General features: G+C 40.5%; 1 protein-coding gene across 1 annotated transcript; it reads left to right on the plus strand.

Moving 5' to 3' along the window:
• Window positions 1-2,847: 2,847 nt before the first annotated feature.
• PYY (peptide YY) lies at window positions 2,848-7,258 on the plus strand. The gene is made up of 4 exons (XM_072113638.1): window positions 2,848-2,976; window positions 4,877-5,064; window positions 5,641-5,724; window positions 6,927-7,258. Exons 2-4 carry the CDS (start codon window positions 4,877-4,879, stop codon window positions 6,952-6,954), a joined length of 300 nt encoding a protein of 99 aa, XP_071969739.1. The 5' UTR covers window positions 2,848-2,976; the 3' UTR covers window positions 6,955-7,258.
• Window positions 7,259-14,959: the final 7,701 nt, after the last annotated feature.

Raw genomic sequence — 14,959 nt, forward strand, 5'->3', positions numbered from 1 at the left:
TGGATTCGGGTTCGGCCAGGATTCACTAAGGTAGTTCCTCCGACGTCCACAAGATGGCGCTGCTGCGCTGAAGTTCCCCAAGGCCCGCCAGAATGCACTGAAGTACACCGGTCTATTCCTAGTGAAGGTAAGCGCGAGTCTCGAGACACATTTTTTTAAAATGCGACAGTTATTCTGAATCTGTCGGGTTTTCGTTTGGTCACGCCCCCGATTTCCGTCGCGTGCATGCCAGCGCAGATGCGCCAAAATCCGATCGCGTGCACCAAAATCCTGGGGCAATTCAGGGAAAATAGGCACAAATTGGAAATATTCGGGTAACACGTCGAGAAAACGCGAATCGGGCCTTTAGTAAATGACCCCCATTATGATTGTGTGAGTGTTCAGTATCATGGAGAGTTATTGGTATTATCTCATAATGGGGGTCATTTACTAAGAGCCCGAATCGCTTTTTTTCGTCGGGTTTCCTGAATTTTTCCGTTTTACGCTGAATTGCCCCAGGTTTTTGGCCCACTTGATTGGACTGTGGCGCATCGGCGCCGGCATGCAGGCGCTGGAAATAGGGGGTGTGGTCATCGGAAAACCCGGCGGATTCGGAAAAAATGCTGATTTTTTTTTTTTAAGTGTTGCTTACCTGCACCCAGCAACGGATGGTGAACTCCAGTGAACTCCGACGGACTTCAGCGCATCGGGCGCACTACCTTAGAGAATTCCTGGAGGACCCAAAACCTCGACTGCGAACGTGCCGCTGGATCGCGACAGGACCGGGTAAGTAAATCTGCCCCATTAACTAGAAAGAACATATGCAACCCTTTATATTGTTATATGAAGTCAAAGAACACTGTAGAAGATGTTATATGGTGTAATAGCAGGGGATATAGGGAGATGTTATATGGTGTAATAGGAGGAGATATAGGGAGATGTTATATGGAGTAATAGGAGGAGATATAGGGAGGTTATATGGAGTAATAGGAGGAGATATAGGGAGATGCTATATGGAGTAATAGGAGGAGATATAGGGAGAGGTTATATGGTGTAATAGGAGGAGATATAGGGAGAGGTTATATGGAGTAATAGGAGGAGATATAGGGAGATGTTATATGGAGTAATAGGAGGAGATATAGGGAGATGTTATATGGTGTAATAGGAGGAGATATAGGGAGATGTTATATGGTGTAATAGCAGGGGATATAGGGAGATGTTATATGGAGTAATAGGAGGAGGTATAGGGAAAGGTTATATGGTGTAATAGGAAGAGATATAGGGAGATGTTATATGGAGTAATAGGAGGAGATATAGGGAGATGTTATATGGAGTAATAGGAGGAGATATAGGGAGATGTTATATGGAGTAATAGGAAGAGATATAGGGAGAGGTTATATGGTGTAATAGGGGGAGATATAGGGAGATGTTATATGGAGTAATAGGAAGAGATATAGGGAGAGGTAATATGGAGTAATAGGAGGAGATATAGGGGATGTTATATGGTGTAATAGGAAGAGATATAGGGAGATGTTATATGGAGTAATAGGAGGAGATATAGGGAGAGGTTATATGGAGTAATAGGAGGAGATATAGGGAGAGGTTATATGGAGTAATAGGAGGAGATATAGGGGATGTTATATGGTGTAATAGGAAGAGATATAGGGAGATGTTATATGGAATAACAGGAGGAGATATAGGGAGATGTTATATGGAATAACAGGAGGAGATATAGGGAGATGTTATATGGAGTAATAGGAGATATAGGGAGAGGTTATATGGAGTAATGGGAGGAGATATAGGGAGAGGTTATATAGAGTAATAGGAGGAGATATAGGGAGAGGTTATATGGAGTAATAGGAGGAGATATAGGGAGATGTTATATGGAGTAATAGGAGGAGATATAGGGAGATGTTATATGGAGTAATAGGAGGAGATATAGGGTGATGTTATATGGAGTAATAGGAGGAGATATAGGGAGATGTTATATGGAGTAATAGGAGGAGACATAGGGAGAGGTTATATGGAGTTATAGGAGGAGATATAGGGAGATGTTATATGGAGTAATAGGAGGAGATATAGGGAGAGGTTATATGGAGTATTAGGAGGGGATGTAGGGAGATGTTATATGGAGTAATAGGAGGAGATATAGGGAGAGGTTATATAGAGTAATAGGGGGAGATATAGGGAGATGTTATATGGAGTAATAGGAGGAGATATAGGGAGATGTTATATGGAGTAATAGGAGGAGATATAGGGAGATGTTATATGGAGTAATAGGAGGAGATATATTAAGATGTTATATGGAATAATAGGCGGAGACAGTTATTGCTACAATAAATTTTAAATACGTTTTCAATAATTATTTTCAATTATTCGGACATGAGAAAATAATGTAAACTAGAAAATAAAAAAAAAACACATTACATGATGAATTTAATGAAACAAAGAGCCACTGCCAATGACTGGGATGGACATTCTGCAGATACTGGTTTATAGTGTATCTGAAGTAATGAACCAATACTTGAATAGAGTAACTAATTTGCTCATGAACAAATACAATGAATGTGTCTTCATTGCTTTCTTACATGTACATTAACTCATTTTCTGCTATCTCTGGTGATAAAATGCTAAAATAATTGAGTTGTAAAAGCAGATTACTCCCCAAACCTGAAGGTTAATAGACAGTGTACTCCTCTCCTACGCATATCTTATAACTATACCTCTTTCTAAATATCTGCCCCCCCCCCCCAATACAAGATACCAGAATAGCCTAATCATTCATCAATCAGAAATGAGTGAGTGTCTGCTCATAGGGGATGGAGCTGGAAAGTTTGAGTAGGAGGAGGAGCTGACTTATTCTCCTGCTATCACAAGAGATATAAACCCACAGAGGAATCACAAGACAAATCAGATTCTCCTTAGCTGCCAGCAAAGAGAACAAGAAGTGTTGGAGCATCTTCACCTGCCTGCACAGACTCTTCCATCCATCACACAGTAAGTATAATTGGATGCAAAATGTATTTCTTTATTAGGTTGAGGAAGGATACTATGCCTTTTATTTAGCATCACTGGGTTGTAACTACTGCCAGTGATATTAAGATTTCACTATGTTAACTTGGAGGGTAAATACTGTGCAGAGTACCGTAGATACCATGACAGTGACCATCTTACTGGGATATTAATTGCTAGTATTTTTTTTAATATGTATATGTTTTAATTATGTTACTTTTGATCTAGGGTTTGCTTTTTGTATTGTGTGTTTTGTTAATATACATAAGTACAGGAAGAAGATCTCAGAAACTTAAATTTGAGAAGCCATTACAGGGGGATGGTTTCATCTACTTGCATAGCCTTGGAGACTGTGATGGCATGTTCATATGAAAATTACAGTAATTCTTATCATGGCCCCAAAAATAAATAGTTTCCTTTAGCATTACTAATGTAGACATTAACCCTCCATTAACATAGCCTGTCAGTTCTGTCTTAGTACACTGGAAAGAAAGACTAGAAAACCCTTTCTTATATCTCCAATATATTTATCTGTGCTGTTCCTCCATTATTTCTTCTTGATTTATGAATAAAATTATGGTTGGACATTATCATTGGGGGGAAGTCCCTGTATCTAGTCAGTGACACTGCTAAGGCATCCCAATATAACAACGATAATGGTAAAACCCTGTTGTCAATTAAATATGTTTCTAGGAGGAATAACAGGGGAATAGCACCATGAAGATATGCAATAAAAATGCCCCATAAATGTGTATGGGTAAAACAAGCATTTACTAAAATAGCATAGTCGTCAGAGCTCACATATCATGTTTAGTATGGATCCCAATGATATATATGCCGTGTATAGAGTATAGGTTGTTCTATGGCCACTAAGTCATTCTTTTAGAACAGCTATAGAAACATGATATAAGGGATTCTAGAGAACGGTCATAATATAAGAATAGGAATACAAGGTAATACACACATATGAAATCATGATTTTGTCCAGTGAGTTTCGTTGTTTCGAGTTTCGCTGCTTTGGAATATGTATAAAATGTTATATTATATATGTGTAATCTATGTTGACTATAGACAAGTTTTAAGAAATAATAATAGGAGCTAGATTCAAACAATAGAGGAATACTTTCTATTGTACCCATTGTTGTCAGCTATTTAATTCATGATTTGATTGGTTATCGTAAAAGTGTCCTTGAACTGTATAGTAGCTTAAAAAAAACACAAATTTTCAATAACATTTATTTCAGGCTTTTCTTTTTGCAACTTATTTTGGTGCATTTAAATATTTCTGCAAACATTTGCATCTTTTTCACCCATCTAGCAAAGTTCAAAGCAATTTTTTTTTCAGTGTTGGACAAGTCAAGTCTTTTGGTGCTTAGTTGACACGTCCTTCTCTGTTGTCAGCCTACTACCTGCCTGCATTGCTAGTCACATAGCACTTTATTCAGGTCTATGACTATGACTAGATGTAGTTTATTCTGTCCCCAGTGACTTATTAAGATCATTTTGCATTTTGTCATCTCATCTAAGCTAATAACTTGAATTTTCAAACCTTAGTATGGGGCACCGTGGAAAGGTCATTACTTGATGCTGCATATTCTTATAACTTAAGTTAAAAAAATCCACCTGATGGGTTCACTTTATTAATCTTTTGCTAAGAAAAATAAAAGTAAATATCTGTAGTCTTCGAAGGCATCTTCTTCAATTTTTGAGGCCTGTTTTTCAATAAACTAAAGTTGAGGTTAAGATATATTGCATAGACTTAGCATACACATAGAGGTCTAGTTGTTTCAGATCTACAACTCTCATCCTGTTCTTATACATATTGTGGACCTCAGATGTCATTTTAGGCAATGTTTGACCAGGTTTTGTATTTTTGTTCCTCCAGATGGTAACCTCCTTGAAGCTGTGGCCAATGATGGTAGCTGTTGCAGTGTGTGTCTTAATATGTCTAGGGACAATAGTAGAGGGATATCCACCAAAACCAGAATCTCCTGGAGAAGATGCTTCTCCGGAGGAAATCAATAAATATCTGACTGCTTTGAGGCATTATATCAACTTAGTGACAAGGCAAAGGTGAGTTAAATTATCAAAAAAATGTATTATTTCATTATAACTTCCAAAGCAATCTGCTGTTATCTGTGGAGGAACCTTCTGTAGCACCAAGTGCCGTTCTTCTGTACCACCACACAGGGAAATGAAGGTTGCTTTCTGGACATCTGGACATCTGATCTTCCAGAAACAGATTCTCTTTGTATCTCAGTCCTGGAGATATAACTAGGGCATGTTTATTGAGGTGGTTACAAGGGTTGGTGCAGGAGGTTATCAATAGGCTTATTGGACTGGGCCAGTGTATTCATTTACAGTGTTTGAGGGAAATAAATTCAACCTTTGCCCTGTTGGTAGAAGTCTAACTACAGCTATGTATTCTGGTTGTTTGGTTGTGGTCCATAATAGGGCATCGAATTTGGGTTTTATGAAGTAACCAACCCCTGAAATCTTCATATATAACACATGTATGTCCATATAAATCTTACTGCAATACCAGTCGCAACCTGTAGTTTGCAGTCATTTGGACTTTATTTTGTTTTAAACATTCTCTTTTGAAATCATTGGGACATAATCTTTTTGTACATGTTCTCTTCTAAACAGATATGGGAAGAGGGATAGTCCAGCTGACAGTCTGCTGTCTGATCTTCTTTATGGAGACAATGGAAACCACAACAGCAGATCACGGTGAGTGAATTTTAAGCCTACAGACATTACAACATGATCAGAGATACTCAGCGCAGTAGCTTCTGTGGACCACTTCTCCAGCATGGGGCTGTAACACTGTACTGTTCGCCTAGTATAGTGATGGGTGTTGATCACTGTCTGCCCAAAATCTGATAGTTAGTATCTATATTCCCCTGATGAAAGACCAATGTGTTTTGGTCCAGGAAACACATCGGAATCTTTTGTACTATGGTGTGTAGGGCATACTAATCCTTTTTAGGGATAGCTCTGGTACTGCCCTTGTGAGGGATCTGTAGTCATAGGGATTTCTGGGTGCAGTGGTGAGACTTTATTCCTGGCCTGGATATCCCAAGGTGGATTCCCACGCTCATCTTCACCCCTAATCCTTTCTCTCCTACTTACATCTGTGATTTAGATGTTGTAAATGGTATGTTCTGGCTAGTGCCAAATTTTTACCTTTGTATATTTTTAGTATGTATAAGTAAAAGTTAAGTTTTAGAGATTTTGGTCCCTTTTTTCACCCTCATATGCATTAGTTTGGTGAAAACTATAGTCCATTCCAGCTTACTGTTGGAATGGTGAAGATTAGCTATAGTTTCATAAGTGGACTGCATGATCAACCATTCATTTCACCTATCTTTTTAGCTTTGTTGTCCGAGATAAAATAGTCAGAGAACAAAGATTTTAAGCATGGATGTCCAAAATGGCATCTTTAATCCTAAAACATTGCTTACCAAAAAAAAAAAAGGTTTGTAACTGGTCTTCCAGGTAATCTCTATAAAAGTGAAGGGCACTGAGCTACAGGTCCATACACAACTCATGGATAGCTGTGGTCCTGTTTTTTAAAAGAAATACTCAATGTTTTTCCAGTCCCGGACAATAAATTGGCTTAGCCTGCCAGTTCTTAGGCTTCTTCATCGTAGCAAGTAATTTTATTTGGCCTCTTGCCATAATGAGAAATAAGTACATGAGCAACTACTTAAAAATAATTAATCATCTTAGATAATTACATGTCCACCTGGTCCTCTTATGGTATCATATGGCATCAGCAAAGCATTGATCTAGTAATATTGTTAAACATAAAGGAAAGTGCGAGTAGTAATATAATAGGGTTAGTATTTTACCAGAGATTACAAGAGAATATAGTTAGACCTGAGCTCAATGTCAGTGGATCTCTAACTCTCTATTTCATATTTCCTTAGGTACGACGACTCCTCCTACAACTGGTGACCCCCGGAACCTTACTTATCCCCCCTTTTCCTGGATGACTGCTTTCCCACATACCCTTCTTTTTAATGTATCAATTATTTTTATGCCATTTTGCATTTTGACTGGTTCCTGTATCTCAACTCTCCGCACAGCGGGGAGTGTGCAGAGCGGACGGTGCCACCCTTCAGTGGTGTAGAGAACACGCGTGTGTGCGTGTTGTGTGTGTACACCATCCTACCAGAGCTGCCTCTCCCATGACACGCAGTCTGTGATGTTTGACAGAGAATTCCACTGTGTCCAGAAATAAAAGCAAGTTTAATGGAAATGAGTAATCTCTGAGTGTCCTTTTCTTTTTCAAAAATTGTGTGCCAATTGGGTTATGTATAGAGTCACAAACATATTTCCTGCCATGATCTATGCGTGATACTTAATGGGGTTTTCCCATCTGGGCATTCACATTTAATTTAATTTATTTGCCATATGTAAACATTTCTTCAATTGGATGTGATTAAAAAAAAGTTCCTGTGTGAAGATAATTTCTCATAAAGGGAGCCATGTTGTCCCTTAGAAACAGGATAGCTTCCTTGGTTACAACCACCCCGCAATCTGGCAGCAATGGCCAGACATGCTCTATTGTGCTCTGCCTGACCACATGGATTCACACACACAGGAAAGGTGTGGGACATGTAGATATGGGACATACAAAAACAGTTTCTATCTTTGTGCTATCACTCCAGCAGAGGTGGCCGTGCCCAAGGACACAGTCTTGTTCCTAAGGGACCATATGACTACATTTATGATAAATTATCTTCACACAATTAATAACATCTAATTGAAGAAATGTATATCTATGGCAGATTAATTAAATTGAAAGTGAATGCCCAGATGAGAATACCCCTTTAAAGCGTAACCGTCATTTTTGATATTGTGTGGGGGGGGGGAGTGTTGTAAACATTTTCTAAAATACTTCATTGAGAAAATGGCCTCATGTACACAAACATAATGGGGAACAATATGCAGGCGGACAGCTTGCTTCCACATATGGGTCCCCATTGACGTATATGCATCCGGTGTCCACGCAGGGAGCAAACATTGGGGTGATACCCGATCCGGAATGTCAGACGATAATGAACTCTTCCACGATACACTTAAATCAGGTCCCCTGGAGTTCACCTTCTTTTCCCGGTGCATGTAAGTGCATTCCTTGCAACACAATTTTAAAGTTAAATCCCGCGCTCAGTCCGAATCCGTCGGATTGTCCGACGGCAACCCCCCCCCTGATTTCTGTCGCATGAGTTTGTAAAGAAACAGACAGCTATGTGTCCCTTAGTTACGTTACTTTTACAATTCTATGGCAAATCTGTCTAAAGGATTACAGACAGGACAAGGGATTGTTAACTCTTGCTCCCAGGCTGTAGTATGCTATGAGAACTACTTTAAAACATCAAGCTGAAAGTGAAGTAGTTAAACCTAAGCAAAATTAAACTGAACTCACCTTTAGTCTTCTTTAAATAAGACCAGCAACGGGATCAAGATTAAGAAGACTGTAGGTAAGTATGTTCTGTTTAATTTTGCTTATAGTTAGTGGTAGATTTCCTTTAAACACACACAGGGAGATTTGTTGTGAGCACATGAAGCCTCCATATACACACACTCTACAGGCTGGAATACAAATCTCTATGGGAGGGAGTAGCTTGATTTTTTATTAGTAGATTTTGTAAATGAAATATATTATAAAAACTTCCCCCTCCCCACACACACACAATATACACTTTAAACTAACTTGTAGTATTAAGATGTGAATGTGATAAACTAAGTTTAGGGCACAGTTCAGTTTTACCACTAAAAATTTTAACATCACTTAATTTTAACATCTCCCTTAACCATGTCCTGAAGTAATGCAGAAGTAATGTAGCTGCAATACCCAATATAGAAAGTAAATGGAATTAATATTGAGGGCAAAGCACATGTTCTTAGCTGGCCATACTTCACCTACATCTGGAGGGCATTGATAGCAGATAAAGTTCATAATGTAACCTGTCTGGCTGGTTGTAACATACCCCCTTTGTAATTGAACAAGCTGCCCATGGACGTTTTTGGGAAAGCAAGCCTGGGGCTGGTAGTATTAACACAGCCTCCAGGCGGTTTTGGTATAAACTTAAGTGCACTCAAGCAGCAGGTATGGTTGAAAATACCTGATGTGGAAGACAAGCCACCTATGGTCCTGGTTACTGGAACTGGGATTGGAATCAGACTATGTACATATACACTCACCGGCCACTTTATTAGGTACACCTGTCCAACTGCTCGTTAACACTTAATTTCTAATCAGCCAATCACATGGCGGCAACTCAGTGCATTTAGGCATGTAGACATGGTCAAGACAATCTCCTGCAGTTCAAACTGAGCATCAGTATGGGGAAGAAAGGTGATTTGAGTGCCTTTGAACATGGCATGGTTGTTGGTGCCAGAAGGGCTGGTCTGAGTATTTCAGAAACTGCTGATCTACTGGGATTTTCACGCACAGCCATCTCTAGGGTTTACAGAGAATGGTCCGAACAAGAAAAAACATCCAGTGAGCGGCAGTTCTGTGGGCGGAAATGCCTTGTTGATGCCAGAGGTCAGAGAAGAATGGGCAGACTGGTTCGAGCTGATAGAAAGGCAACAGTGACTCAAATCGCCACCCGTTACAACCAAGGTAGGCAGAAGAGCATCTCTGAACGCACAGAACGTCGAACTTTGAGGCAGATGGGCTACAGCAGCAGAAGACCACACCGGGTGCCACTCCTTTCAGCTAAGAACAGGAACCTGAGGCAACAATTTGCAGAAGCTCATCGAAATTAGACAGTAGAAGATTGGAAAAATGTTGCCTGGTCTGATGAGTCTCGATTTCTGCTGCGACATTCGGATGGTAGGGTCAGAATTTGGCATCAACAACATGAAAGCATGGATCCATCCTGCCTTGTATCAATGGTTCAGGCTGGTGGTGGTGGTGTCATGGTGTGGGGAATATTTTCTTGGCACTCTTTGGGCCCCTTGGTACCAATTGAGCATTGTTGCAACGCCACAGCCTACCTGAGTATTGTTGTACCCAACATCTGATGGCTACTTTCAGCAGGATAATGCGCCATGTCATAAAGCTGGAATCATCTCAGACTGGTTTCTTGAACATGACAATGAGTTCACTGTACTCAAATGGCCTCCACAGTCACCAGATCTCAATCCTATAGAGCATCTTTGGGATGTGGTGGAACGGGAGATTCGCATCATGGATGTGCAGCCAACAAATCTGCGGCAACTGTGTGATGCCATCATGTCAATATGGACCAAAATCTCTGAGGAATGCTTCCAGCACCTTGTTGAATCTATGCCACGAAGAATTGAGGCAGTTCTGAAGGCAAAAGGGGGTCCAACCCGTTACTAGCATGGTGTAGCTAATAAATTGGCCGGTGAGTGTACACAAGTACAGTTCTTAGGTAAGGCCATACTGGTAGGTTGATTAGATTGTGAGCCCCATTGGGGACAGGGATCGATTTGGCAAGCTCTGTGCAGCGCTGCGTAATCTGTGTGTGCCATATAAATAAAGGAATTATTATTATTAAGGCGTGTAGTCATGTCCTGTAATCCACTCCTTGCACCAATGCCTGAAAATAATAGTAGTCCTCTATTTTAGAAAAGTAAAAGAATGACTAAAAGGTTTTTTTTCAGAGAGCTCTGCAAGGATAGATTCCATTCTCTGGGCACAGTCCTTGATGGGAAAAGGGCGCCGGCTGCATTCTCAGCATGGGGTGAAGAATCTCAGCATGGGGCACAGTCCTTAAGTGGAGGTAGTTATGTCTGCTTTAAGCAGAGAGGGGTACTTTTAAGCACAACTGGAAAAAAGTTCAAGGATAGTCTTTTGACTTAAACACAATATAAGAAGTCCAGTGAAAAAGATCTTTATCTAGGGCTCCTCAGCCCTTATCAGTTGTAAGGTGACTTCCAGATTAACTGTTATAGCCAAAATGGCTACCGGTACCGAGATGAGAGCACACTCTAAGACACACACTCCAGTCTCTTAGAAAATGCAAACTTTCAATCTTTATTAGCACACAGCCGCATATACAAAACAGAAAATAGGGCATGAAAAGGTGTTAAAATACTGCAAAGTTATAGGCCAGCTTGAATATCTCCCCATAAATTCACTTTCCCAAAACATGCAGGTGAACTTTACACATTATTTCTCACACAGAGCACTGTCTCCAGGGAGACAGAATGTTTTTACTAAAAGTCCTGAGAAGACTCTGATGGCAAAATATAGGACAAGAGTCAAGGACAGATAAATAGACAATATGGCTTCTGAGTAGACAACATGACCCCCCCCCCCCCCCCCCGCTAAGACAAGATGGCAACTGGTGAGACAAAATGTCGTCTGTAGAGAAATATGTATCTCACAACAGCAGTGTCTCTTGCTTCTAATATTAGCAATGGGAGTATGGGCTCCACCCAACTGGGATAGAAGCATCAAAGTCATATATACAATAAGCACAGTACTGTATAGTCTAATCGTATTGCATCAGACCTAGCACTGGGAAAGATGGTACTCCTGTAGGTGTGCATGAGCCTTCCTTTTTGTCCCCCTCTGAGATCAGCAGAGGGCCTGCTGTGTGGATACCTCTGGTTCTTCACTGTCGTCCTCACAATCAGCAACTGGAACCAATGGCTCAGGTACCACAGTGTCAAGCAGGGCAGCAGGCTCAGACAAGAAGTCGTCCTCTAGGGTCATCAGCACAGGTGACATGAATGAGGCGGCAGCTTGTCGGGACAAGGATTCACTGGAGTGGAGACATCACACAAAACTGAAGAATAGTCTTTAGGTCAAGCAGGCCAGGGGTCTCTGAACAGAGCAGGTCCCTGGTAGTTGAAACCAGAACAGGAGACATTGAAAGGGTTGTGGAGGACCATAGACACCTCTTGAGTAGACACCTCTTAAGGGCTCTTCTTGAAATTACGTAGACTTCAGGGGAGAGTCTGTCCCTAACTGGTTATGGTTCACGTGCCCATCTAGCTTACTGGTGGGTTGGTTCTTCAGCCAGATGTCTCTCCTGGACCCAATCAGTATGAGCAAGCAGGTTGGGAGTCAGGTGCTTCTAAGTCCAGGGCCATATCAACTGGCAAATGGCAGTGTTTCCTGAACATCAGATAGTAGGGGGTGTATCCAGTATAGCAATGAACTCTGGTATATATACAGCTAGACACTCCCTTGTAGATAGTGTATACAGGCAGGACCACCCCCGTGTCAAGCAGGGCAGCAGGCTCAGACAAGAAGTCGTCCTCTAGGGTCATCAGCACAGGTGACATGAATGAGGCGGCAGTAAATACATACGACCCCCCCCCCCCCATAGGTACGAATACAGGCCCCTTCCCTATGTAGATATGATACACTAGCATTCCTGCCCTGCGCTGGCCTACTCCTCTGCATGCCTTAACTCCACTTTATGCCCCTCTATGCCCCCTTGGCGTGGAGCTGGCGCGAAGGAAGAAATAATCGAAAGTGCTGGTGTATTGCCAGGCATATACGATTATTTCAGGGCTTCTAAACCATTTTTCTGTTGTAGAAGCCCTGATAAATAACCCCCAATGACTGGTCACCCTGAGGAAGGGCATTGGTTTTATGGATATAATACTGCAGTGTGGCCAGTCAGTGTACTGCAGTGATCATACATTTATAGGCCTAGTAAATAATACTACAATGCTGTGCATAGATTATCTATAATGATCCCCATGCCATCCACATAAGTATACAGATTTTTATTCTGGATGAAGCTTCATTTCTCTGAAATGAAGTCACATGGTATGTGTGACCTTTTTAGTCCCCTCCCAGATGTAGCCCTTGGCCTCAAGCCTCAAACAGAATGTGGTTAGGAGATTTGTGGCTGATAATTACAAGTATAATTTGGTTACCTGGAGAGTGTGTTATAAAGGGGTGTGCCCAAGCAAGAAAGTTCTCAAAACTTAATAATAATAATTTTTGACTCCTTTACTTTGCAATTGCTGTTTTAGCTCCTATCACTCAGTGATGGTCGGTGGAATATTCCTGAGTGTGGACGGGGACTGTCTAAGCAGGCACTTAATGATCCCTATAGTGCTGTGAGATGCTGTGTGCTGACAATGAGCTTAGATTATCAGGGTCCAGGTTTATATACACTTTCATTTAGCTCCTGAACATTCACTAGTATCTGACACATAGAAAAAGAGAGACGAGACAGATTCATGAGACGGATATATGACCCAATAACACACCCAACTCTGCTGCCTCACCTAATCAATAAACACAGTCACCCACTCCCCTGGGCTCCAGAGCAGCTGGTCCTGTGTCCTCTCCATGCTGCTAGAAGTACCTGTGTCTGTAGTGCTGTCTGCCGCCTACTCCTCCCCCTTCTCTTACAATGTAATATAACCTATAGGGAATTGTCTGACCATAGGCAGAAGATTTATGGTTGGATCCAGAGAATAGAGAATATGTTATTTTGCACTGCACAAAGAGAAAAGATGTGTGTCATAGGGCCAAGTAATAGATATATTGTAAATCTTTATTAAACAAACTGGAAAAATATCCCCAACAAAGAGATAGTGAGTGTATTAAAAACAATAAAAAATGTACAGAAGTATAAATCACAAACAAGTAGTTGGATTAACCGGGTGAGGCTACCAACAATACACTTCCTCTAACAATATGTAATTCATAAACCAACCCTAGTAGTACATCAATAGGTATATAGATAACAACCAAGGTACCAACCAATATCAGATAAGTATAAAAAACTGCACCAATCTGTAAAACAATTGTATATAAACAACCAGTTAGGTAAATAAGATGCAGATCACTCAAATACAGATGCTGTCATACATAACAGGTAAGTAGGATGTTGGTAGGTACATATGTCAGCGTCAAAGTCATAAAGTAGTGAGGTGTTTAGTGTAGATAGAGGAGGTGGAGGGCTTCCCACGCGTTTTGTCTCTTTCTGGAGACTTCCACCGGGATGAAACTTTTAATACCCTCACTATCTCTTTGTTGGGGATATTTTTCTATTTTGTTTAATAAAGATTTACAGTATATCTATTACTTGGCTGTATGACACACATCTTTTCTCTTTGTGCAGTACTGATTCATATACTGTGCGTCGGCACATGTTGTTCATGATTTTTTGGTTGTGCAGGGTCCAATATTGAGTTGTCATAGAATATGTTATCCAATGTATATTTAAGAATCTTGTCTTCATGGGAATATCCCTTTAATGTAATAGACTATATCCTATTGACTGTTATGAAAATACAACTCTCATCAGGCTCAAAAGTAAGGGTATCATCTTCTTAGGTCATATTCTCTTCAGTTTGACTTTTCCATTTATTTTAAGAGGTACGCCAATTTTTATTGTTTTATGGCATTTCCCACCTATGCCCCCATTCACTCTGCCCCTGTTCCATGAAGGGGGAGGGGGGGGGGGGTCCGGCTTCACAATGTTTTCTGCCTTCTCTTCTCCCCACCGCATTGCAGCACACTATAAAGTTTTCCATTTTAAGCCATTTCAAATACCTAGCCATTATATTTGGCGAATAGGTTTTGACAGAACTCCTTTAATAGGTCCTCATTAGATTCCCTACCCATATCATTTTACATTGCTGGATCATGTCCGTTAAAATTAGCACTACACATGCTGAGCGGTGTTTTATAATATATAAACCGTTTAATAAATTATTCAATCTCAATCTCATAATCCATATTACTCAGTTATCAGTTATCAGAAAAATGGCATAAAACATTAAGAGTATCTTAAAGGGAATCCACCATTAAAATCAAGCAAGACCAGGGACACTTACTCATAGATCTAGGTACTGTGCCTATGATAATCTTCTTATAGTTGATATCTATAACCTTTTTCCTTCTAAAATCAACTTTTAAAATTATGCTAATGAGCAAGAAGGACTCACTGGGGCAATAATAGAGGCCTTCTGTGCTGTAGCTTTACAGGCTGTTACACTGTGC

The sequence above is a fragment of the Engystomops pustulosus genome, chromosome 6, assembly GCF_040894005.1.
Source record: "Engystomops pustulosus chromosome 6, aEngPut4.maternal, whole genome shotgun sequence".
NCBI lineage: Eukaryota > Metazoa > Chordata > Amphibia > Anura > Leptodactylidae > Engystomops > Engystomops pustulosus.